Here is a 26292-nt window from a genome sequence, read left to right as displayed (position 1 = left end):
AGGTGACCCCTCCGGGGGTCGTTACCTAACGGTTATAAACCATCGATGAACATGTATGAAATACCTCCTAAGTAAATAAAAGCTTGGCCATTTTAGCTGAAACTATTTAGCTCTGAATTATTCGTAGAAAGGCCCTAAGGGTGTGGGGAACCAGTCGTTGAGAGAAATTACGATTTAATTTGCCTTAAGCTTTCCTTTATTGCACATAAATTACCAATGAACAGGACAACAAATTGCAAAAAAAAACTAACTATAAAAATAGATTTTCTTGTAGGCCTTCTTTTTCTGCTTTTTGGCAACAAACCACAACTAATCAAAATTACTGTTATTGTAGGGATTGTTTTGAGGTTGGAAAACTTTGCATCCTCCAAGAGGTCAATTGGGAGGGGGAGCTTGTGCCCCCCTAGATTTTGAAACACTTTTTGGTATTTTCATTGAAAAATGTCCTAGTTTCCAGAATATTAAGTAGAATCAAAGTTCTTAGGGCAACACTTTCTTATCCAGAAAATGTATTCTAGCCATTATCCCTCCTAACAGAATGAATCTCCGACCCAGCTTCTCCACACTTTTCACCATGAATACCTTTTACTTTTCAAAATACCGCGTTTTCCAGACGGTTTTAACGGTGCTCCTTATTTTCAGCTGAAAAACTTGTTTTTTTTATTTAATTTTTGATCGTTTTTTAAATAACGCTGGGAAAAACGACTCCCCTTCTATGAAAAATTCTCTTCACCCATGCAAAATTCCTCCAACGTAAAATTATGACCTGAAGATGAGCTTTTACTTCCCCCAGAAGCTTCACCTGAATACCTTTTACTTTTCAAAATACCGCGTTTTCCAAAGAACAAAATTGCTTTTCGTTTCTCATAGAGCCTTTTCCCCCAGAGCCTTTTCTAGGCCTACTGCGTTCGCCTAGGCAAAAGTAAATCATGTTCTCCTAATGCTTTTTAGCCCTGCAATTCTTTTACTTGTCAAAATGTATCGCTTTCCAGGGGAAAACAGCTATTACCTCCTACGGCCTCTTCCCCTGAACTTCCCCCTTTTTTCCTTTCCAGTCTTGTCAGCTTTTCCAAGAGACGAAATGTTAAGCTTTTCCAAATTAGAAAAAAAAAAAAATATTAAAGGGTTCCAAAATAAGCAGTTTGACGAAATAGAATATAACGGACTGGTCTCCATTCGCTAATATCTAAAAAAAAAATCTTTTACCTATGCGTAAACAGTCTTGTCCTGAATTGACGCCACTAGCATATTCTTGGAATTTATTCTAGTTTAAAGAATATTCAGTAGAATCTGAATTTTGAGGGCAATGGTAAGCAACAGTGACGTTCCGAGAAGATGTGTTCCAAAAGTCATGCCTCCAAACAGAATGAAGACGACCTAACTTTTCCACAGACCTCACAATAAATATTTTTTGTTTTTCAAAATGCCTCGTTTTACAGGGAAAAATTTTATTTTGTTTCTCCTTCAGCGTCTTCCCCATAAATTCTGTCTAGATTTCTAGTTTTCCAGTGTTAGGCTCCTAAACAAGCAGTTTGACGAAACAAAATATAACAAACCATTTTTCATTTGCTCATATTTAAAAAAAAAAATAAAAAAAAAAAAAAAAATCCCGCTTGCCTAAGCATAGTTACCATGTGTTAATCTTCAACTTTAAAATCCTTGCACTTCTTTTATTTGTCAAAATATATTGTATTCCCGGGCAAGAAGCCTTTATTAAAGCCACTAAGAATAGAAGTAACAAAAATGACACATTTTCTCTCTAGATTATTATATAAAAGCTTCTTGTCCTGGCCAAACTGCAAAGGGCAATATTTAGTGCTGCTTCCTTCTGAAAGAACATCCTATAAAAAAGTAAACTATTAGTCTGTGATTTTATTGATACATGGTTTATTGTGATACATAATTGATAATACATGGAAATCCTGCAATAGAGTCAAAAGACTGAGTCATATTAAAATATATAATTAATTGACATACAAATATATAATTAGTAATATATGTATGACAACATATATCTTTTAACAGAAACACACATAATCCGCACGCCCTTTCTATTTGCCTTCCCCAGACTTCTTCAGGCACCCATTTAGAGCTGGGTCGACTCTGGCTGAGCGTACTGGGTTACGCTACTATATATATATATATATATATATATATATATATATATATATATATATATATATATATATATATATATATATATATATATATATATATATATATATATATATATATATATATATATATATATATTATATATATAAGTATAATAACATATTGTTAAGTTATAAAATAATACAATTAAGTTTTGAGTTAATGACAAATCATAGTTGACTATTGATTTGTTCTTTTTCTCGTATGTGAACAGTGTTTACTTATGATATTTACTTTGGGACAATTAAAATTAGATGACAAAATTGTTTGTACAGTTATTACAGATTTTCAAAATTCCCAGTGCATGAGCTTAAATATGTTTCTTGATTTTTTTTTTTTTTAAATTTAAATACAGTATTCAAATTTATTTATTGAATCCAATAGCCTATTTGCATTAAATACTTTTCTTAACTTTATCCACATTAACACCAAACCCTTCTTGGATATGTTTATAGTCTTTACCAAACACAGCCATTCAGTTTTGCAATCTAATATAAGCTAGATTTGTATGGGATATTATATGTTTAAGAAATCTTACCAGTCAAATATGGGAAAACAAAGGCACCAGCCTTAGATTTTTGGAATCTTCACAAAAAAAGTCTCCCTCTATAATTATGATTGGGGACCCCTGGGTTTAAATGGTGAAGAATAAGGTGTGAATGAAAGCTCCATTTTTCAATGACGGGTTCGGTTCAGGGACATCGAATGTGAGAGGGACATTTGCCCTCGCCCTAGATTTTGAAAGACACCTTTTTATTGTGTGTGCGTGTATGGGGGGGGGGGGTGTTTATCATTATCGCCATTGTATTTAATTACAGAAGATCAGAAAAAAGAAAGGAAGAAGACCTACCTTCAGTCAATCTAGCCCTGCCACCAGTTGGTTGACACAGAACAGTGGAGCAACCAACACAAAGAACAACAGTCTGGGCATGGCTAAACACTGTAGTGATCTTATAGCATCCTAAAAAAGATTGCTAGATTAGTTTTATGCTGTTTTATTTTATTGTGAATCAAAATGTGCAAGAAAATCAGCATCATACATGGTGGGATCTTTCCATGGAGGATTTTTCGTGGGGTAAGGGAATTTTCCACAAAGGGGAGCCAGATATCCCGGCATTATTTAAAAACGATCAGAAATTAAATAAATAACAAGTTTTTTTTTTAACTGAAAGTAAGCAGCAACATTAAAATACAAAACGAACAGAAAAGATTACGTATGCGAGGGGGGTTGCCCCTCCTCAATACCTCGCTCTTTACGCTTAAGTTTTTTTATTTTAATGTTCCTCCTTACTTTCATTTGAAAAAACTTTTTTTTTAATTTAATATCAAATAATGCCACCATAGATCGTCGGAATAACAAGCCTTTATATTTTGTTGCTGTAAATGGTAAACTGGATGTTTGCCAGCTACTGATTTCAAACAGTGCCACTTAATTTGCCTTGATTATTACGAAGACATCCCTTTACATTTGGCACCTATGAATTGAGAACTAAATACTTGTCAGGTACTAAGATTTCAAATAATGCCACCATAGATCGCCAGAGTAATGCGCCTTTACGTTGTGCTCTATAAATAGTGAAATGGATGTTTGTCAGCTACTAGCATCAAAGGGTGCTGATGCAAATTGTTTAAGTTAAAACAACGAGACAGCTATAACCCCTTAAGGCACATCATTTTTTTTATGGTTCCCAAAAATAGTTTTTTTACTGAAGATAATCAATATTTAGGTTGTTTGGCAAGTGATTATTTCTGAAATTTTACTATATTATTTACTTAAAGCGCATGTTAACGACCCCACGAGTTACCCACTTTTCGACACCTCGTGTACATCTCGACGTCATGCGAAGTTCGTTCGCCGTTCGAAGAACGGAACGCCATGCAAAGTTCGACTACACTTGGCAACTCCTCCAAACACTTGGCATGTTCCACTTGATGTAGATGATTTCTGAGAGTGGACAATCCTTCGAACTTACCATAAGTTTTTCCATTTTTTGTAAGTAGAAGGGGTTAAAACTGATGGTAAAATTTGCGACACATTTTGACATTTACTACAATTATTTCAGTAACAAACGAAAAGAACACAACAAAATTCAACTAGTCCTTGTTGGTATAACCTTGGTTCAAAAATCACTTTGTATAAAATAAGAAGCAAGAAACTGCACGCAGTAATCGGATTAACGACACTTCTTGACTACTAAGATCCCTGTGTCGGCCATACGGTGTGTTACTGCAGCATGGTTCTGTCTCTGGCTCCAGTGTTACTAAGTTAAGACCAAACCCACTGCGCCACTATAGAACAACAGCAAACAGGCCAAAGAAATTTATCTCCTTTTAATTCTTTTGCCACTGTCATTCCTCCTCGTAGCGCACACTGCACAACACAAATTTTCATTATACGAATTCAGAAAGGAAGGGATTCTACTTTATAATTATTCACAAAAAGTAATTACGAACCACCATTCAAAATGGTAGTTGGCGACAAAGGGACAATGATAGAAAGAGACAACTTATCAAAATCATGTCAGGAAGTTGAGCATATTAGTTGCTATACCACCTCAGGGATGCCACATGTAGCACGAAAGTGCTATTTTAGCACTATTACAGTCAATTTTTTTACTGTAGCAGCAAAAATCGCTGTGTAGCACATACATTTGGGCAATTGTAGCAGTTTAGGAACTGACCGTAGTGGCAACCCTGACCACAAGTTGTTCCGTACTTACAATACTATGCCGAGCCAGACACGGTCAAGTCCGAGTCAGGCTTACAAGAAGTAGCCGATTTTTTGTGCCCGAGCGTGACTCGGACTTTGGCGGTAAGAATTTAATACGATTTTTTTTTTCTGAAATCAGTTCCAAATAAAGTTTCTTTCTCAAGTCACAGGTATTTTTTCAAAATCAATATGAAAAGAGCAGTAAAAAATTATAAGTCTACTTGCTATAAATGCCTCTGTTACTTGGATACACATCATTGCCACAGTACTGGTCGAACTCGGATCTATCCATATAGAAAGAGCTTCATAGCCAGTGTAATATGACAACTATTGGAGTTTTGAAATTATACACAGTGATGATTGTAATGAAGAATTTGACAAGCATGTCTTAAGTTACACGGATTAGTACCAAAATTTACACCACCTATATTGACGTAGTGTCAAACTAGCCCAAATCCCCCCAAAGACATTTTAGTAAAGAACAATGTGGCTTCTATGTATAAATTTAAAAACTAAAATAGTTTGATAAAATATAATTTTAAAATGGAGCCGGCCCAAACGCAGAGCTGTTGCTGCATGGCAATAACTTTACATTATGCAGCTTATGAAGACATAGACAAGTAGCCGGCTACTTGTTTCAAATGTTCGAACTATAAATGCCTTAGATTTTAACAATAAACCAAATTTACTTTACGCTACTTTCAAAGGCAGACACTGGTTTGAAATGGTGGACTTACAGATGCTACAAGTTATCCCCTAATAAAGACACCGTCTTTCTTCTATGGATCTTGCTTAGTACCCCTTTCTAAAATTTAAGTTAAAATTCATCTAAGTGACTATAGTCGGTTCCAGAAGGATATGATTTTTTACTTCTATAGAAGGGCGGACACAACTGGATCAAGGCTCAGGCCTTAAATTCCCATCGCCTCCAGAAACCAAGAGGCCGAGCTTGCATAGTCATGCCCCTGACCCTTACCCCAAGACAGAACTTGGGATTTTTTTGCAACATCAGAATTTGAGCCGCATTCCAAAGGACAGGATTGCAAGTCCCGTTTGCCTACCATTCAGCTAAGGGTGGCTTTAGAGGGACATTACCACAGTTCATATGTATAATCTGCAACCTAGTAAAGAGAAAAGCGTTTTTTGAAGCTATCACTCTTTTAGGATTTCAGCCACTAGCTAAGGGTGGCTCTAGAGGGACATTACCACAGTTCATATGTATCATCTACAACCTAGTAAAGAGGAAAGCGTTTTTTGAAGCTATCACTCTTTTAGGATTTTAGCCACCAGCTAAGGGTGGCTCTAGAGGGACATTACCACAGTTCATATGTATCATCTGCAACCTAGTAAAGAGGAAAGCGTTTTTTGAAGCTACCACTCTTTTAGGATTGTCCTTTTACAGCTTTATCGTTAAGTAAATTCTCAGGTCATAGGAACTTACTATTGGTAATCATGACGACTGCATTTTGTACATTTAAATACCTAGAATACCTATTTTTTTCAAATGTGTAACTCCTTAAACACTTTCAGCCTATGAGCATATTTGCAATGTTCAAGTAGATATCATATCTCACAACATAACTAAATGTCTCACATGTCTCTAAAGCAAGTGGTATACACCCCCATCATAAATATTACATATTTGTTTCCATTACGATTAACAGCTGAATAAAAAATTCCGCTGATAGAACTTCAAGACCCCCTCTCCCTCAACTTCAAGAACTCTCAATCTTTTAGGTAATATCTTATCACATTAGCCGAGGCAACATCCCTTGCCAATTAGAAAAAATAACTTACATGTAATGCATGTGCTAGACGCTTTGGTATGCTTAATTTCCTTTACAAAAGATTAATTAATACTAATATTAATATATAAAAATACATTTTATTTAGAATACACTTTAGTCTATAACAGCCAATAAGGAGTGAGATAAATAGGTATAAGACACTAAATTTTAAAAAGACACTGAGTTAAACTTTAAACGGCACTAAATAGGGTGAGACCTCTTTGAGTTTTAATCTCCAGGCCAATAGTTCCTGTAGTAAAGGTGTAGTTTCCTTGGTGGCCTGACCAGCCTTCCAACCCGTGTTCTCATGGACGGAACCTCTGCGAGAACGCTTTCTCTAGGCGCAATTGGGCTGCTGGAAACATAGGAAGGGGCTTTATTTCTGGGAGCTTTATTGCTAGGTGACGTAGTAAAGGCGCAATAGGGGCAATTCGATCATCCCCACACTCAGCATTTGGGTGACATGTTTCCTGTTTGGTCATATACCTCTTGCACTTCGATACTCCACGTAGAGCTTCACATGTGTGTTTACTCTTTCTCAGCATAACTGATCCAGATTCTGTTGCTAACTGAAATGACCATGGGCGTCCTGATGGTTTGACTACCTTGGCTGTGTTCCAAAGGTCACCTGGATCTTTTCGGTAAACGGCAACGTCCCCTGAGTTGAGTTCATTAGGAGGCTTTTTATCTTGGGCTTTTTTTGTGTCTTCCAAAATTATTTCATTGATGACTTCATCAGAGTCTGTGTTGCACATCATGCACAAATCGAAATCATGGTCTTTGCATAATACAGCAGCACACAGGCCACATCAAAGCTGCTGGTCACATGTCTTCTACAATTTGCACGCACAGCTCTGAGTCTTTAAAGCACTTGCTGAATTTGAAAACCAGATTGCAAGTGATAATAGCATTTCTCCCACAGTTACAGTAATCATTTTGCTTGTGAGCAGGGTAGCCTTTGTAGGATAACTTTAAATATATCTCATCATTTTTTCATACGACTTTTATCTTCTTCAGAATAATAGTAACTTCATTTGTGTTCGAGAGATTAAAAGCCATCCATCAGATGAGAATAAGACTAACATTTATCACAGCCAAAATGAAGTGGTTTCTGTCATTGTCACTCATGTATTGCCCCACTTTCACACGAGGGAGCAGGGGAAATATAGAACAGTGTTTAAGCACTTGGTTAAAGGTATTGGATAATTGTTCCTTATCTGATTGTGGAGTTGCAGAAACGCAGCTTATGGTGAAGCCATTTTGAAATGATCGACTTGTTTTAAGGCAAACGTTACAACTCTAGTGGTAAGCCATTTATCCGGCAATAAGAGAGGAAATCAACCACAGAAAAGGGGTTAATATCACTCTCATACAGGAAAGGCCAATAGGCCTCTTAAATTAAAAAAGGCCAGCTTATTTGGATTATTAAGTTAACAGTCACTGTCGAATAGTAGGCTGTATTTTTTGTCCAAAATATATCCTAGTTTTTCCTTTACTACTGCTGATCTTTTATAACTGCTAAGGTCTACTGAATACAGAAGACAGTTCCCAAATCTTATTATTTTGGACAGTTTACGGATTCTTCTACTACTATAGCTTTCAAGGTATGGCTTAATTTTAAGAGGCTCCGAACATGAAACCACTGCTACACCTGGTAAAGTAAAGGACTCTGCTTGTCTTTTCCTCGATTTCATCTCAAGAACATATCCTCTTCGCAGGATTTCTGGCTCTTCAACAAGTGAAACCATGTTTTATATCTGACGGACTTCCTCTTTTTGTTGTTGCATTATCACTCAGATGCACTTCTTGTTGTTGAACTTGTGATATAAAACGTTTTCACTTTCAGTCTCTGAGGCTGAGAAATAACAATTTGTATTTCTTTCTGCAAGAGATATCATCTTGATGATCACTTTGAGCTTTGAAAACTACAATTGATTGTCGAAGCTCGAGCGATATTCTTATATAGAAGAATGACTCATCTCCTCAAAGCAATGGTTTGTATACAGAAAATAACGTCATTCTGCTACGGTTTCTGTGCAATCTGAAATGATTTCATAACTAAAAACAACGTCATAACAATTAAGCTGGTATTACAAGTCAGATTAGATTGGCATCAGAATACTAAGTAACAGACTTCAAATACAGAAAATGCCTTTCCAAAAGCTCCCTATATTCTTTGAATATAGGGAATATAGGGAGCTTTGAAGCTCCCTATATTCTTTTTTCACTGGTTGCTAAAAAATACACTATGTAACCTATATATGGGCTGGGAAGTGAATATTAACATGGGCTTCCTAAGAGGCTTAAATCTAAATAAACTGAATTGTTTGGCCTAATTCTTTGAGCAACCATATGCGCTGGTGAGGCAAGTAGGTGTTGTCTTAAACAGAAGTGCAAGCCGCAACGTTTTTTAAGGTCATCCCACATGGTGACAGTATGACAAATGCAATGAACTAAATAAAACAGTGGAACAAAAAAACTTAAATAAATAAAAATCAGAATATTTTGAATCCAATTCCAGGAACCATTATCAACAGGGGAAAAAATCTGCCAAGGTTAATACGCAAATTTCTTTTTTATTTTTCATGTATTGTGAGCCAAATTCGAACTTGCATTAGTTGAAAAACGTTCAGAAATTAAAAAAGAAGTTTTTAACTGAAAGTACGGAGCAACACTAAAACTTAAAACGAACAGAAATTATTCCGTATATGAAAGGGGCTGTCCCCATTTAACGCCTCGATCTTTACACTAAACTTAAAATTTAATATTATTAATAAAATCAGATGTATTTTAAACATGGATGTTCTTATTTCTGAAAACTAAAACCCAACTATACTTTTTAAAACAATAAAAACTTTAGCATAAAGGAGCAAGGCGTTGAGGAGGGGACAGCCCCTTTCATATACGGAATAGTTTCTGTTTTAATGTCGCTCCTTACTTTCAGTTAAAAAAAAACTACGTTTTTTTTAATTTCTGAACGTTTTTTAACTAATGCAGGTTCATAGAACATGAAAAATCAAAAAGAAACTTGCGTATTAACGTTGGCAGATAATTTATTAATAAGCGCTATTTCAATTACTCCTTTGGGGAAGCTCCCTACTGTATGTACCTCGAATAAATAGCAATATAACTAGAACACTAGCCATATTGCTCGTCAACTTAGCTCTGACAGGTATACACTTTTGACAACTTCTCTTATGGAGAGTAGTGCATATTTTTATGATGGACCGACATAGACCCCACGCCACAACACCTCCATAACAACCAGGGGAATGTACGGTTTGCTCACAAGGTTTTCGACCATGGGGATTCCAATGGTATCTTTTTATTTCGATCCAGCGCCATTTTTTACGCTTTTCAGGATATTTTTCGGAACTCCCATAAATATGTTTTCAAAATAACATTTTATTATTTAGACTAATCGAGATAATAGTTATCATTCTTTTCTCACCTGCCATTTTTTTAAAACATGTTTTTTAATTATTGGTTACTAAGGCCGTGTTTCGTCCTTTACTAGACACGAAAAAAAGTCTACGGCTTTTTCTCAACTGGAATATTAAAAGACGAGCCAGAGGAAATAAAGCAGCCAAGTCAGCCAAATATGGCATCATCATGTATGTAATCATTTATTTTTTTTAATTTCAGTTACTAAGCGCTATAGGTCGCCCTTTAATTTTAAAAAATCAGTGCTACAAATGCCAAAAAGTTATTTTCTTTGTTGTTTGAGGTAGAAAACTGTAATTCTCCAAAAAAAGGATTTTGACCATGCTGATTCCAATGGTGCACTTTTTATTTCAATCTGAAGCCCAGGTATGGAAAAAGTTCCAAAGCTGCAACTACAGTTGTAACCATGAAGGCCATACAACAAAGAGATTGAACAGTAGAGAACGAACAACAGGGAATCAGACAGCAAAATTACTCAAACATGACATCATACCCTAGAGAAGCAGCTTTTCAAAACATATGCATAGTATCATTTTGTATATGGAGTTTTTGTCAAAAATACGTTTTACTGGAACATTATGTTTGTTATTTACAAAAAACAAGCAGATATAAAAACTAGCTTTCAAAAGAGCAATTACCCGCCTCTCTATGTTTCAGTTCCCCACTAGCTGCAATGGAAAAAAGACACGCGTCCCTACATTCCATGTGAGTAATTTTCCTTTAGTTGCTGAGGACTGCGAATATGATGATTCCAAGGGTTTATCAAAATAATAGTTGTCGTTCCTGAATCAGCTTCAATCAGTGATTCTTCTTCACTTAACAGTTATTTTTAAAATGTGTTCTTAAATTTCCAGCTACTATGGACCCCTTAAAAGGTTTATTCTTTACTAGGCTGCACCTAAAAGGGCAACCATTATTCTTTGAATCTTATTTTTTTAGTCTGGATTCAATATGCCTCGAATCCATGACTTAGATCTGGATTAGTTTAAAAGACTGTTTGAAAAAAAATTCACAGAACAGAATTCACCAGCCAGAAATAAATGAAAGAGAATTCACCAATTGGATTGGACAAGTATTCTTTGCCTTGCAATAGACTTCGCCTGTCTGCAACTTTGATTTTCATTAGATATGCGGACAGGTTGTCTTGACTGGGCGAAAATATTCATTGAGTCTTCTGATATTAAGTTGTTATAAATTGGGCTTAAGAAAATATCTCCTGTGTATCTATAGCCAAATTTTTGTTTATATATTTTTTTTCTTTGTTATCTCAATTGTCTCTTTAAAAGATTGCGGTAGGGTATTTACAGTAGATATCAAAGTTGTCTCCTCAAAAAGAACCAAATGTTCAGGATTTTCAAAGATATGGAGGGCCAAAGCAGAATCAAAGTTGTCATTTTTATTTTCGAATCTCAGCGATTTATCTATTGAAATTTTGTGTTCAAGGGCGACTTAGCCTTTTATGCAAACACCTCCAAAGAGGACCGCCAGAAAAGGAAGGAATCAGTGGAGGAGTTTAAAAGACGTGCAGGCGGGCATAACTTATGAATGAGAAACGGGGTCATTGTTGTAAAAAACGTGACTCCCAGTCCCAGTGCAACCATAGCAGATGGAGCACTAAATTTGGAAATGTGTTATGGAAATAGTGTAAATAGGGAGCTGGAAAGCATTGGAAGTTCCAAAGACTGAACAATTTATGACAGTGAGAAATGAACCAACGATACTTTTCTAAGTGCCAATTCAGGCAGTAAAAGCAGAATCATTTCAGAAAGCAAAACACCTGTCACTCTACTTGCTGCTGTTGACAACATTGCTGCAAAGATAAACAAATCTGAAAAAGCAATTCGTCTGCTTTACTCAAATTCTGATACTCTTGCCCCATAGATTGCTAAACTAAAAGGTTCTTGTTTTGATTTTAATGTAAACATGATTTGAATTTGTGAAACTTGCCCAAAATATCCAGTGCAAAAGTTGGCAGAATCGCACATTCAAATCCCTGGATTTAATTTGTTTAGCAATTTGGATAACCCTGAGTGTCGTAGAGCAGAAGCTATATACTGCAGAACTGGACTTAGAGCTGAAACCGTTACCCTCTTATTCCCTCTACTAGTATTTGAGTTGAAAATGTGGTCAATATATACGAAATCATATTATTGAGTTAGGACTAAAGTGAATACACCATTCGATGCCTTTTTTATGCTGATTACGAATATAATAAGAATTTCTATCGGAAATGAATTTCAGCCCCCCCCCCCGATATAGGCTATATCTAACCTAACCTAACCCTGAATTGGCCTATAGCGGGGGGGGGGGGCTAAAACTCATTTCCGATAGAAATGCTTATTATATTCGTAATCATCATAAAAAAAGGCATCGAATGGTGTATTCACTTTAGTCCTAACTCAATAATATGATTTCGTATATATTGACCGAAAATGTTTGCTTGAAACTTTATATTGGAGCAGAATCAGTGATGTTAGATGTAATTTACCAAAGTCCATCAGCCCCTGATCAATTTATTTCACACCTATCCATATCTGATCTATTATCTAGGTAGCTCACATGAGCCTTCAACTGTTTTTCTGTTTGGTGATTTCAACATGCCTGATGCTGATGGATTGAAGGAACAGGGCACCCCCCCCTGAAAGTAGCCCATTTCTTAAACCACATTGGCCTGCCACTGCCAGAACATAAAGAAAGAAAATGATCAAAAATGGAGTTTTTAAAGGCCAAACGAAAATACTGAAGAAACACAGCAAATATTTCAAGAGAACAACCACCTCTCTTCTTCAGCACAAACAAAATAATATAATCAAGGGAAATAAAAAAAAAAACAACAAAAAAACACGGAAAGTCAACAAACCAATGAAAAACAGCCAAAAAAATTAAAAGATAAATAAAATTCAATAAAAGACAAAAATTATAAGAATTAAAATTAAATACCTAACAACCATAAATGAGTCATTTGCACAAAAACCAAAAAATTCTGAACTGCCATCAATGGATACTAACAAACAACTGGTTGTTTGGCAACCAGTTTGTTCCATTTTACAACCAATGATTTGCTAACATTAAGCCTATACACAAGACAAGGAGAAGGGATCTTGCCAGTAATTGTTATGTCTCCTTCTGCTGCAGTATACTAAAGTAGGGAGGGAATTGAGACGTTCCTTGTAGGATTTGTCTTGCAATGCAAGGATAAAATTTATTACCCCTCTTTTACCACTGAAGTACCTTCACGTCCACCTTAAAGTGGGGAGAAGCTAGGGTCATGACCATGGCTTTATATAGTTTTATAATCAAGTATGGCTTCCTGGTGTCAAATGTTTGTTTAATGAACCCAAGGGCTCGGTTTGCTTTAGAAACTTGAGTTTGTATGTGGCAGTGAAACTTTAACTTATTGTTAACAATGACTCCCAGATCCTTCTCAGTGACTGCCTCAAGCTGAGCATCCAATAATCAGCATCCAGTCCAATGACCATTTGGATGGTTTGTTCAGATCTTTTTGCTTAGTCGACTGATTTAGGTTGTTTTGGGCCAGTCCTAGGAGCTTGCATTTGTCAGTATAAAGCATCATAGGAATCTTTATGTTGGTTGTACAGTTGTTGATGTACGTGCTGAATAACGTGGGCCCAAAGGTGGAATCCTGTGGCCAGGGGTGTCCCGGGGGGGGGGGGGGGGAGAGCACGCCGCCCCTCCAACGTTTTTGGCATTCAGTAAAAATTTCACTGAAGGCGAAAATTTCGGCAGAAATTTCGCTTGATTTCAAAGTTAGTAATTGGTGTTGAACTTTGTCAAAGGTTTTGGCTTGGTCAAGTAATGATTCACCCATTGCTCAATATCTAAGTGTTTAGTCAGAAAATAATATCAGTTAATTATGTTAGAACCAATTGAGCGACTTTTTTGAAAGCCATGTTGGCCCTTTACAAAACAGTTAATTTTTTTGATGTGGGAGACCAGTGCCTTGTTTATGATGCCCTCAAGCACTTAACTAATGTGAGACTTATAGGCTACTACATCAATAAAAAGATTATCATTGGAAGTTTGTATAATCTTTTTTTTTTTTTTGGTAATTATTCAAAATATTTCTCACATCCATCACTTATCCTACTCTTATCAATCATTTGATGTGCAGAGCATGGTATGCAAATTTCATGGAAACATCTTTAAATTTCGAACACTAAATCTTCTATACTATTTAACAATGGTAAGTCTGGTAATACTATGGTGGTAGCAATGCCATTTTTCTCATGTGCATTAGCAACATTTTCAATCCAGTGGATAAAAATATGCATTTTTTTGCTAATAATACCAAATGCTTTGGCATTGCAAATCCATCAAACATCCAACATAACAGAGAGGCTACATGATTGAATTGAAGAATCATTGACAACAAGTGGAAATTCCAACATTCAACATGTTGTTTCCTGGATATTCCAGTCTTGACCTATCAAAACAGACTGTTGGCAGTCAACAGGCACTAATATTCATAAAATTATATAGTCTCTTGTTAGACACCATGCCAATCTTAGCATATACCTTGCTTGTCCTTTTAACTGCAAGACATAAGGCATATTGAAAATGTTCAAAAGTGAGCAAAAAAGTTTGTAAAGGGCCTAGGATCAGATTCATATGAAGACCACCTATTTTCAGCAGCAGTCATAGAACCAGCAATCATCACAAAAGAATAATCCAAGAAGCTGTCTAAATTAAGCTCCCAATTTTCCACAATGAGTCACAAACCACTAGAACCAATTGAGGAACACAACAGTCAGCAATCCCTTCATCCAGTCTTTCAAATACCATCTTTGCAAGGATTCAGAGAAGACGTAATGAAGGTTTGAATGGAAGCCATCAACTCAAGAGCACTATAATTGTAGGCCTAAAGGACCTTAAGGCTCTTAAATGGATTCAGGTGATTGAAGTAAGGTAACAATGGTGGTAAGTCTGGTACTACTATGCTGGTGATACTACTGGCAGAATTACTACACTAATAATAGTATTTAACATTGGTAGGTAATGCTATGGTGGCAATAATACACTGATAAAACTAATCAAAACTAACTTCAGTTCAAAAATACCTTCAATACTATTTAATACTAGTCAATCTTGTCATTCATTTTGTCCTTTACACTTCACATCAAATTAGTATTGTTATGTCCTGGTTATCTAGTATTGGTAAATCTTGTCATTAATTTTATCCTTTTCCCTTAATATCAATTTAGTATTTGATGTTGGTAGGTCTGGTAATGCTATGGTGGTAATAATACACTGATAAAATAAATTAAAACTGGCAAGTTCAAACATCAACATTCAAACATATCTTCAATACTATTAGTACTAGTAAATCCCGTCATCAATTTTCATCCTTCATATTGATACTAACTTATTTGTGAAGAGCTGGTAAATTAAATAGTAGCATAGCTTTGTTAAGTGTTGGAGATGAAAAATTACCATTTTAGTGCATACTAGAAGGTAAGGGTAAATCACCCTTACCCCTACCACCAAGGTAAGGGTAAATCTTTTAGCAGTAATAGTGTAACCTAATAATAATAGATGATTATAAAATTTTAAGCTCATTTCTGAACCTTCTACTTCCCACTTCTTTTCTTAAACCTTTTATAAACCAGACAACATATATAAATTAGATAGATAGCTATAATATAAAGTAGTTTTAGTTATATAATTAGTAATTATAATCTGTGTATATATAATTAGTAATTAGTTATAATTAGTTTTAATTTATTTAATAATATTAATTTTTTAATAATAATTAAATTTATTTTAATAACAAATTAAATTTATTTAATAATATATTAATTTAATTAATATAATTAGTTTTAGTTATATAATTAGTAATTACTATAATTATATAATTAGTAATTAGTTATAAGTAGTTTAAATTAGTTTTAATTTATTAATATAAATTAGAAACATATATAAATATAAATTACATAGCTACAAACTCAGCTAAAACTAGATTGCAAATTATAAGTAAGAACTTGGTTTATTAATTTTCTTTCTTTTTTTTTTTTTTCAACCCAGACACAAATGAGCTACTCAATATTAAAGCAGCCAGGAAAAGAAGAAAAATATTATTCCAGGAGGTTATTCAATTATCACTGTGCAATAATATAGTTTAGCATGGCTGTCCTGACCCTAAAATTTGCTTTAGTTTGGTTAATTGTAGCTATAATTGGATACAAGAAGATGGAAAGTAAACAAATCAGCAAAAAATTTTCTTTGGAGCCCAAACAATACTGTTTTAGACTAAGTGCAGTTTCTTCAGAAGGAGAAGATAGATTCAGGTTTGACTTTTCTAACAAGATAAACTGAGAATGTTTTTAGCTCTAGGCATCACATCAGAGATGGGTGACAATCTTTTATCTGGACAAATTAAGCATAACCAAGCATAAGGATGTGTGTTGCCACGCCTCTGAAGGGATGTGTGTTGCCACACCTCTGAATAAGAGTGACCAACAGAAAATAGAGTCTGTTCAAAGGCGCGCAACCAAAGCTATTGATGGATGCAAGAACCTTGACTATCCATCCCACCTGAACAAACTACAGCTCCCAACACTCGTCTACAGACGGCAGAGGGGCGATGTCATTATGGCTTACAAGCTACTGCATGCTGATTCCTCTTCTCAGAGTCCTTTACAACTTGACGAATCATTCAGGACAAGAGGGCATAGTAAGAAGCTGCTCAGGAAGAGAGCTCACAGCAGACTCTGCAACCACTACTTCTCCAATAGAGTGATGGGCCTCTGGAATAGTCTACCCAATGCAGCTGTCACTACTCCCTCTGTCAATGCATTCAAGATTGCCATTGATAATAATTGGTTCACCAAACCATGGAAAACAGAGTGGGACGCCGCCAAACCAGTACCTCCCCATCATCACTGACCAGTCACTCTACAGGATCTTTCCTTATTTTGCTGGACAATGCGATTTAAGGTAATAACAAATTAAGCTTTTTGGAAAATGGTGTTTTGAGAATTGCATTTTGACCCTCCTCCTGTTAAAATTTATTTTAACAGATTCTTTTGATGTACTTTGAATCTGACTCCCTATCCCCTGTGGGTCTATGCCTGGTAATAACAGACAGTTTACTGAGCAAAATTGTCAGACAAGGGACAAATCTGCATTTGGCCCAAGCTAATAGAAACATAAATAAATAATCATCAATAAATAATAAATAAATTTTGAGGAGGATCAACTCCTGCTACCTCAAGAGGGTCAACTTCTGTTACTATTAGGAGGAGGGTCATCTGCACCAATAGTTCCAGAGCATAAATACACACAGACAACCTTTCAGAGAGGTCCTTTTAAACAGCTGTGGGGGTTTCCCCATCCCCTTAGTGTGCAGGTGTAGCCATAGGGCTTTATAAAACCCCAACAAAAGAGTACTGGTAGCTTGTAGGAGTGAAAACTGGAGCTACTGTTGCAACAAAAGCAGCCCAACATTTGGTGTTTTTATGTAATATAAGGCAAACATTTTTTTAATCTGTGCATTGGGCAAATTTAGTATACTAGTAACTGTCTGATCTTAGCTTTGAAAAAAAAAGCAATTGCTAAGTATGAAAAATTGCAAACAGACACCAAATTCTAGATGGCATAAGTGTATCCAAACTAGTGTTAGTTTCCATCCCTATAAGTTGCCTATGCCCTTTGATCTTAACTAGTAATTACATTACAATTCAATCAGACAGGGGCATTGTTTTGAATATTAATAGGGTCAATGATATAGTCTTTGGCCACCTGACCACTAATAGTTTTTTTTTTTTAAATTGAAACATACCTGGGCATTTTACATCCATAAAGTAGGAGTTTGGGTGCTGAACCAATCTCTTCTTTTTGTGCCTTCTCTTCTCTTCTTCTGGGGTGGGGTGCAACAGATCTCTTGCAAGCTTTAAGATACAAAATATACTTGAGAATCAAGCAAAAAATAACAAACATAGTTTTTTTTAAACTTGTTTTCAAAATGGACTAACTTTTCTTTGGAAATTCATTTAGTGGTAAATTTTTGTGATTTTGTATCACTACTAGAACATCAGATAGAAAAAAAAAGAAATATACCATTTCATACCCAATTCTGTTTTTTTATCATTATTATACTAATCAGGCCCAACCCTCCTAATGATGCCAGGAGGCTGTTTTCATGAGGACTTGGGTTGAACTAGAGTCCATCTAAAGTTGAACTCGAAGTTGAGCTCAAATCCATTGTTTGTTCAACTCTGTGTTAATAGCAGAGTAGAATGTCAACCTGCATAGAATTCTAAGTTGAAAATCCATCTCTAAGTTGAACAAAAGATTGATTTTGTCTATCTTTTGTTGTCTTCACAAGGATTTCAGTTGAACTTGAGTTCAAACCGAGTCCTTGTGAAAACAGCCTCTCAGAATTCTATGCTGGTTGAAAAACCAGCATAGAATCCTTCTACTCTGCTATTAACCCAGAGTTGAACAAATGATAGATGAGCTCAACTTCAAGTTCAACTTTAGATGGATTTGAGGAGGATTTATGCAAAACCATACATCCAGCAAGCAAATTCAGCACGAAAACATAAATCCATGCAGAAGTTGAACTCAAGTTCAACTCAAGTCCTTGTGAAAATGGCCTCCAGGTTTATTTAGCATCATCAAGCAATTGTTAATGAGAAACAAACACACACACACACACAAAATGAAAACCTACAAAATAAGCCAAGTTTTGTATATAACCAAAGGCTATATCTGGCATCATTAGGGGGAAGAGGGCTAAGACAATTGTAATGTTTGTGACTATTATGTTTGAAAAAGTATTGAAAAGTATTGTTTTTGTTTTATTTTTCAAGGTTATCCTGCATAACTATTTCCCCTTTGATGAAAACACTACATTTATAAAACAAAAGCTATTCAAGAAATACTTTTTCCAAATATAATAGTCACTTCCAAGAAAATTGCACTCCAGCCCCCTCCCCCTCCCTATTGGGCTAGATATAGCCCTAGACTATCTACAAAACTTCTTCAGAAACACTATAATACAACAAACTTACCTTAAATAAAAAATTTTGGATAATCACACATTCATGGTTCTTTCCATTATAATCAATATTTTTCAATAATTTTCTTTGATGTTTTAAAATAATTGATTTTAATATGTGTTTCAGCATTTGAATGTTTATCTCTATCTAATTTCATAAACAATAATACAATTCATGATCCTGAGAGTTCTCAAGCCTAATATTAATGAAATTGAGGGATGTAAGTGTTTCAAACATTGAAACACATGGAAAGAAACAGTAGGCAGACTGCAAAGTCTGCCTAAAAAGTAATACAAATTTAGGAATGATGCAAGTATTATAGAATTTCTAAAAGTAGTTTTCAGAATTTTATAGGGGAAATATATTCATTATTCTATAACTAAAGTAGAGACCAGGCAAACACTACTTGATACTTTTTTATGCTCTTTCAAAATATAATAATTGTTGCACTTGCAAGTGCATCCTCATCCCCCTATGGCCCCATATATAGCCTTAGAATATAGCTTTGTACCAGACAAAAAAAAAACACATGTTTAAACAACAGAACTCTTACTTTATAATATGCAGATTTTTTCAGCATATTATCATGTTTACTTTCTTATTACCTTAAATCATATCTTCTAGCAACTAAGGTTGAAAGAACCTGTAGATGTTGCCAGGTAATGTTGACTCAATAATCTTCATGTCAAAGTTCATGAGTGAATGATCACTGTTTACATATATAAAGGACAGTTTGGTTTCATTGTTGGGTGTCACTAGATGTATTGCTGGCTGGGGGTGTTTGAGGGCTAAAAGGGGTGGGTGGCACAATATTTGCATCCATTAGTCATTCTCAAATAATACTTACTATCCAACAGATTTGAAATTCTTTTATGATCAGATATAGGACAAATGGTTTTCAGGGGTGGCAAAGGGGGGGGGGCAGTTGCCCCCCCCCCCAATAATGTCGAGAAAAAATATTATACATCCCATGCCCTTTGACTATCCAGATATTGACCTCTCTTGCCCCCCCCCCCAATAAAATGCTGGAGAATGGCCCCTGATGGTTTTGACAGACCAAAAAAAATGTTCACAGAGAAAATGAAGCATCATCAAATGTTGTTCAAAATGACAGTACTTAAAAGATTTATTAACTGTTAATTTTAAGGATTTTAATTTTTTTTTTATCAGTTTATATTTAAAAAATATGACATATAAAGAATTCATTGATAATTACTTAGGGTAAATATAGACTAGATTCTAAAACTCACATAGGGACAGGGTGAACACACAACTGACTTCCTTTTCTATGCTCTTTACAAATATAATAATCAATTCCCTTGTAAAAACACCCCCCCCCTGATGATCTCATATACAGCTAAAGGAATATGTAAAGCTAAAATAAAATACTTAAACAATAACATTCTTACTTTATAATATGGAGGATATTTGTATTAATCAGATTATTGTGTTTCCTTCCATTATTACACACTTTTTAAAGTCATTTCAAATTGTATTTTGATTAATTATGTACTTAATCACTCAGAGATAAATTACAGACTGAGAAGATAACTAGTTTAATGTAAGAGCTAGCCTGTAATTTATAAGTATATCACTGATGTGATCAGAGAAATACATTATTAGGGTTATATATGGGACTGTCAGGGGGGGGGGGTGCATTTACAAGTGTTTTGAGGTAAAATTCTAGTTCAAAAACTTTTCACTATCTTGGAAAATAGTTGAGTTAGGTAAATAAAGCTTAGGAATGTATCTAGAGCCTTAATGATCCCCTGAGAAAATATTATTAAGCACCTATCTCTTCTCATTCTTTTTCCAGAGGGCACTGACCCATTTATGACCTTTAAAATCTGAGTTATAAAAGTGAAAGTTCAAAAAAATATCTCTTCCACTGAGAAAAAGCACAAGAAAAGTGTTTTGAGAGTTATACCTTTGCTCAATTCTAATTTATGAATATTTATACAACATAGGTAAATTTATTTCTTAAACTTAGGAAAAAACCTAATTATGACTTAACCTCTTGGGACCTGGTGTCCACGTCTGTGGACACCCCCATAAAATATTGTTTGTGCAAAGGCCTCGCCATCTAGCAAAGATTTCATTGTTTCTATGAGCTTTTTGGACCTGAAAAGCTATCTATGATTTTTTTCAGAAAGTTTCTGCGACTTTTAATGGTGTTTTTACAAACTAGAAAAGGATAAAATAAGGAGATGAAAAAAAAAGCAAAGGTAAGAAAAAAGAAAAAAAAAGAAAGTGGTGAGAACGAGTTCTGAGAAAAATCAGGTGTACTCTCTTGATTGTAGACAGTGCTTAGATAGTTTAAAAAGCAGTTAGTTTGATAAGTGCCATCTTTTGGAACTTGGAAAACCTCCATGTCCACGTCTGTGGACAGGCGGTTCCAATCGAGTATAAAGCTAGGGTTGATTTTTCGTAGTTCAAATCTTGATTCTAACGGGGATAGCAGAGGCCAATGATTGTTTTATTTACTAAATAGGCAACAACCTAGCCGCCACTCACCCATAAGAAATAGCCACCCCCATATACTGTCCCCGCCCCCCGCCAACCTTTCTCCCATACCCATTTCTACCTTACGTTATTAAAAACTTGTATTCCCTTTTTTACAAATAAAATCAACCAAAATCACAACGCGTAAGTCTGCTATAAATTTTGTAGGCTATATTATTTTTTCATTGTTGAATATTTGGTTATTTTATTTGTTACCCTTTTTATCTTTTTATATTATGACCTTTAAAATATTTTATAGTTATGACCTATATTTATGACTTTTGTATTTTCTGACTGTTACCTTACGTGTTTTCGTTACAGTGGTAACTATGTGTTGTTATTGTATTATTTTGTTATTGTATTTTTTTGACTAAAAAATGCAAATTCGGTCCACTAGGGTTTGTGATGGTTCTTTTGCCAATCACTATCTATCTATCTACCTATTAGTTTCAAGCTTACTGAACCTGTTCCTTTATTGTAGTTTCCCTTGATGACGCCCTTGGAATGCTCGATGAGAGTCACCTGGACCTCTCTGATTTAGATGATGATGAGGAATGGATAAAAAAAACCACTCTTTGTCGTCTTCAGACTCTGACGGTGAACCAGCTGTTGCAGCCATTCCGTCATCAAGCACTTATGCTGTTCTTCCAGATGTTGAAAGTGAAGAATCTGATGACAACGTAACCTTAGCAACCCGTGCCAAACGCTTGAAGGCTGACACAGAAGCAACAACCTTGTCCTGGAGGAAGTCTCGGCGGTTCGATAATCATCATGGCCCGGACGTGGGCCCCGCGCATTTCCAGGACCACGAAGATTGGAGTACAGAACAATTCTTTTTGCAATATTACCCAGAGAGCTTCTTCGAACGTACAGCTTTTTGCATGAACTACAACTATCAGTTGGCCCACCATAAAAGCTTGAATGTAACTCCAGACGAGCTGAAAACTTTTTTTGGCATTGTCATCCTGATGGGGAACCTCAAGTTTCCTCGGATCCGCATGTACTGGTCTGGGAAGTCTAGGGTGGAAGTCATATCGCAAAAGATGACTCAAGACAGATTCTTCACAATCCGGTTGAACCTGAAGTTCATTGTTGATTCAGAAATCTCAGACAAAAAACAAAAACAAAAATAGGCTTTGGAAGGTGCAGCCGATCCTTGACAACTTCAGGAATATCTTTCTCCAGTTGCCACGTGACAGGAACTGTTCAATTGACGAACAGATGATACCCTTCCAGGGTATGTCGACTCTCAAGCAATATGTCCCTAACAAGCCCAATCCGGTTGGATTAAAGAATTTTGTCCTTGCCAGCTCCTCAGGGCTGATACTTGACTTCCAAATCTACCAGGGAGCCACCACCCTGGGAGAACAGCTGGTAGCACATGGCTTGTCAGCTGGGATCGTACTGCGCTTGTCTGAAACCCTACAAGAAGGCACCTACCTCTTTTTTGACCGATTCTTCTCGTCTGTTAAGCTCCTCGACATGCTGGCTGAAAGAAAAATAAATGCGACCGGAACTATCATGAAGAACCGTTTGGGTGCCAACGGCCCAACGCTTTTTACCGAAACAGAAATGAAAAGGAAGGGCAGAGGAACCTCTGTCATGTCTGTGCGCTCAGATAGAAAAGTAGCAGTGACCTAGTGGTATGATAACAAAGTGGTTCTCCTGTCTTCAAACTGCAAAGGAATAGAAGAGGAGAGAGAGGTCAATCGTTATGAAAAGCGCCAGAGGTCTTACGTGCAGGTCAAATTTTCACGAGTAATTTCCAACTACAACACCTACATGGATGGGGTCGACCTTGTGGACTGCATAGTTAGCTATTATCAGTTTGAGACGCATACAAAAAAAATGGACTCTGCGTGTGTTTCATCATTTTGTGGATGCTGTACTAGCCAATGCATTTTATGAGCTTAGGAGCCATGGCCCAGAAGTTTCTGGTGACCTCAAACAGCTCATTGACCTTCGTTTCAACTTGGCCGAGTTTTTGCTCAATTCAGGAAGCTTGGAGTCACGAGGTCAAGAAAATAGCAATGAAGAACTCTTGGGTGAAACTCAACACTGTTTTGAGTGTGAAAAAGAGGCCAATCCCTCCACCATATGCCAGAGCTGTACTGCATCTACCAGAATTTTGTGACTTGGCGAATGCAGCCCGGTGCAGAAAGCCTGGATGCTGCAAAAGGTCAAGATAGATGTCCTCGCAGTGTAAAATCATTCTCTGCTTGACACGAGACAACAACTGCTTCAAGAAATTTCATGAAGAGTAATGTTTTGTTTTCAACGTTTTGACAAATCTCTTTTAGTAGACGAAACAGATTTTTACTATACTCTTAGCTCGATAGGGACCCAATGTCCACACCTGTGGACATCCTGCAGAGGGAGGGAGGGGGGGTCAAATTTTTTTTTTAGTTCATCAATAGTCAAAATGATTTTTTTAAAGTCAACTACAAAGAAATGAACATAATCAGAAAAGTATTTCTATGGTCAGGTCTCAGGAGGTTAAAAGTCTCCTAAAATTATAGGAATCAGATTTTCAAAAACTAAAGCCAATGAAAAACAGGTTGAGGTGTTGGTATACAGTTAGGCCTAGTTAATAGGAAATACTAAAATACTTGTATCATTCCTAAAAGTCCTTTATTTTACTTAACCACTTCCCTGTCCTTCTTATATATAGACATATAATGCAATTTATATGTTTCTTAGGTGTTTATCTGTTTTTGATTTCTTTGATGATAGCCTACTTTTTGGTGTTATATCTATTTAAACAAATGAATTACATAATCAAGAAACAAATACACACAGGAAATACATAACTTGGGCAACTTATTTGCACATTGGGGAAGGGGGGGGGTGGGTAAGGTGAACTGATTTTAAGAATAATGGAAGTAGGTTAAGTATTTTGGGTAAATTTTTACCAAATCATATTATTGAGTTAGGAATAAAGTGAATGCACCATTTGATGCCTTTTTTATGCTAATTACAAATAGCCTATAGCCTAATAATTATTTCTATCAGAAATGAATTTTAGCCCCCCCCCGTAACCTAACCTAACCCCACCCCCATATGTACAAATATATAGGCTATAGCCTATCCTGAATTGACATATATAGGGGGGGGGGCTAATATTCATTTCTGATAGAAATGATTGTTCTATTCATAATCAGCATAAAAAAAGGCATTGAATGGTATATGCCCTTTATTTGAAATTCAATAATATGATTTGGTAAAAATTTACCATATTTTGAATTCAGAATTCTAGTGTTTCCTTTTAAGTATTCCTAACTGAATACAATTAGTGGGATTGAAATCATAAAATTAAGGTATAGCCTAATGTTTTGAATTCAGATTGGTTTAGATCTGTCATGTATGTAATCTTCTATGCCCTAGAAACTAGAAAAGAGTAAACATAGTAACTTGGCCTTCCTGGGATATATTTTTGGCCTTAAATATATTCCTGAGTTTGATTTACCTGACTCAGCTATTTTTCAAGATAGCAAGAAGCCCTTAAACTAGAATTTTACTAAATCTTGTATACATTCACCTTGTTTGGCATGTTTAAAAACAACTTTTCTAAACCCATTTTTTTTCTGAAAAATAAAGAATTAGGTACCACTTTAAGATCCATTAAAGACCTTTAAATTGGATTTGCAAGTGAAGAGCTCAGTACAGGTGGCAAGACCATAAAAAAAAACCCATCAAGTAAAACATTTTGAGCTCACCTTGTTTCTACCTCAGCTATGAAATCTTCAGTAAATTTTTACCAAATCATATTGACTTACAAATAAAGTAAACATACCACTTGATGCCTTTTTTATGCTCTTTCCAAATATAATAATCATTTTTGTCAGAAATGAATTTACCTCCTCACCCCTATTTATACCAATTCAGGGTATATATTTGCACATTGTGGAGGTGGGGGGGGTGAATTTTATTTCTGATGTAAATGAGAGGTAAGATTGAACTTTCCCCCACCCCCATAATGTACAAATATATACCCTGAATTGGTATATATAGAGGTGGGGGATAAAATTAATTTCTAACAAAAATGATCATTATATTTGTAAAGAGCATTAAAAAAGGTATCAAGTAGTAGCCTATATTCACTTTATTTGTAAGTCAATAATGTGATTTGGTAAAATATTACAAAATCTTCTATATAGTAACCAATTAGCCTATATTGCTTCCTTAGGCCTTGTCTTAATAGTAAAATATTATTATGAAAACAAATTTGCAGAAATTGCCCCAATAAGCAACTGCTAAATTATAAATACTCAAAACTGAATTTCAGAGTAAAGAGATTATTATGCTAGGAAATACCATAAAAAAGGCATCAAATGGTGTGTTCACCTTATTCACAGGTCAGTAATATAAACTGCAACAAATTTACTCTATATAAAGGAGTAGACTATCAGCACCATAGCCAATGAGCCTTTAACATAAACCCAGCAGTGACCAAGCCGAAGCTTGATGAAGCAGCAAGATTCTGATTAGAAGAGTCAGCTTAAGACTGATTCGTTTGAAACTTACAGGCATATTTCTTAATTTTTCTCGTATTTTTCAGCTCTTCTGGTAGGTTTCACAAATATGTGCCTAATGATGGTGATGAAAAGCGCTTCCTAAGGAGCTTTAGAAGAAAAATGTGCCTAAATTATGCCAAAAATTCTGTTTCTAGTTTAAA

General features: G+C 35.5%; 1 protein-coding gene across 1 annotated transcript; it reads right to left on the bottom strand.

Annotated features, from left to right (window-relative positions):
- Nucleotides 1–1687: 1687 nt before the first annotated feature.
- On the bottom strand, nt 1688–26231 carry RpS27 (ribosomal protein S27). Its single transcript, XM_089102623.1, has 4 exons — nt 26142–26231; nt 17894–18002; nt 3005–3115; nt 1688–1841 (listed from the first exon to the last, which is right to left on the bottom strand). Exons 1-4 carry the CDS (start codon nt 26145–26147, stop codon nt 1813–1815), a joined length of 255 nt encoding a protein of 84 aa, XP_088958749.1. The 5' UTR covers nt 26148–26231; the 3' UTR covers nt 1688–1812.
- Between the last annotated feature and the right edge of the window lie 61 nt (nt 26232–26292).

Source organism: Artemia sp. Qi Xiang Cuo, chromosome 16 (assembly GCF_049724085.1).
Source record: "Artemia sp. Qi Xiang Cuo chromosome 16, ASM4972408v1, whole genome shotgun sequence".
NCBI classification, from domain to species: Eukaryota; Metazoa; Arthropoda; class Branchiopoda; order Anostraca; family Artemiidae; genus Artemia; species Artemia sp. Qi Xiang Cuo.
Note: the sequence above shows the minus strand (reverse complement) of the source record. Positions and strands in the feature narration are given on the sequence as shown.

Coding starts and splice junctions, on each gene's coding strand:
- RpS27 (XM_089102623.1), bottom strand. Junction 3,116..17,893: donor TATGGATGTAAAATGCCCAG/GTATGTTTCAAT, acceptor AATCTTTTTTAG/GATGCTATAAGATCACTACA. Junction 1,842..3,004: donor CAGGGCTAGATTGACTGAAG/GTAGGTCTTCTT, acceptor ACTTTTTTATAG/GATGTTCTTTCAGAAGGAAG.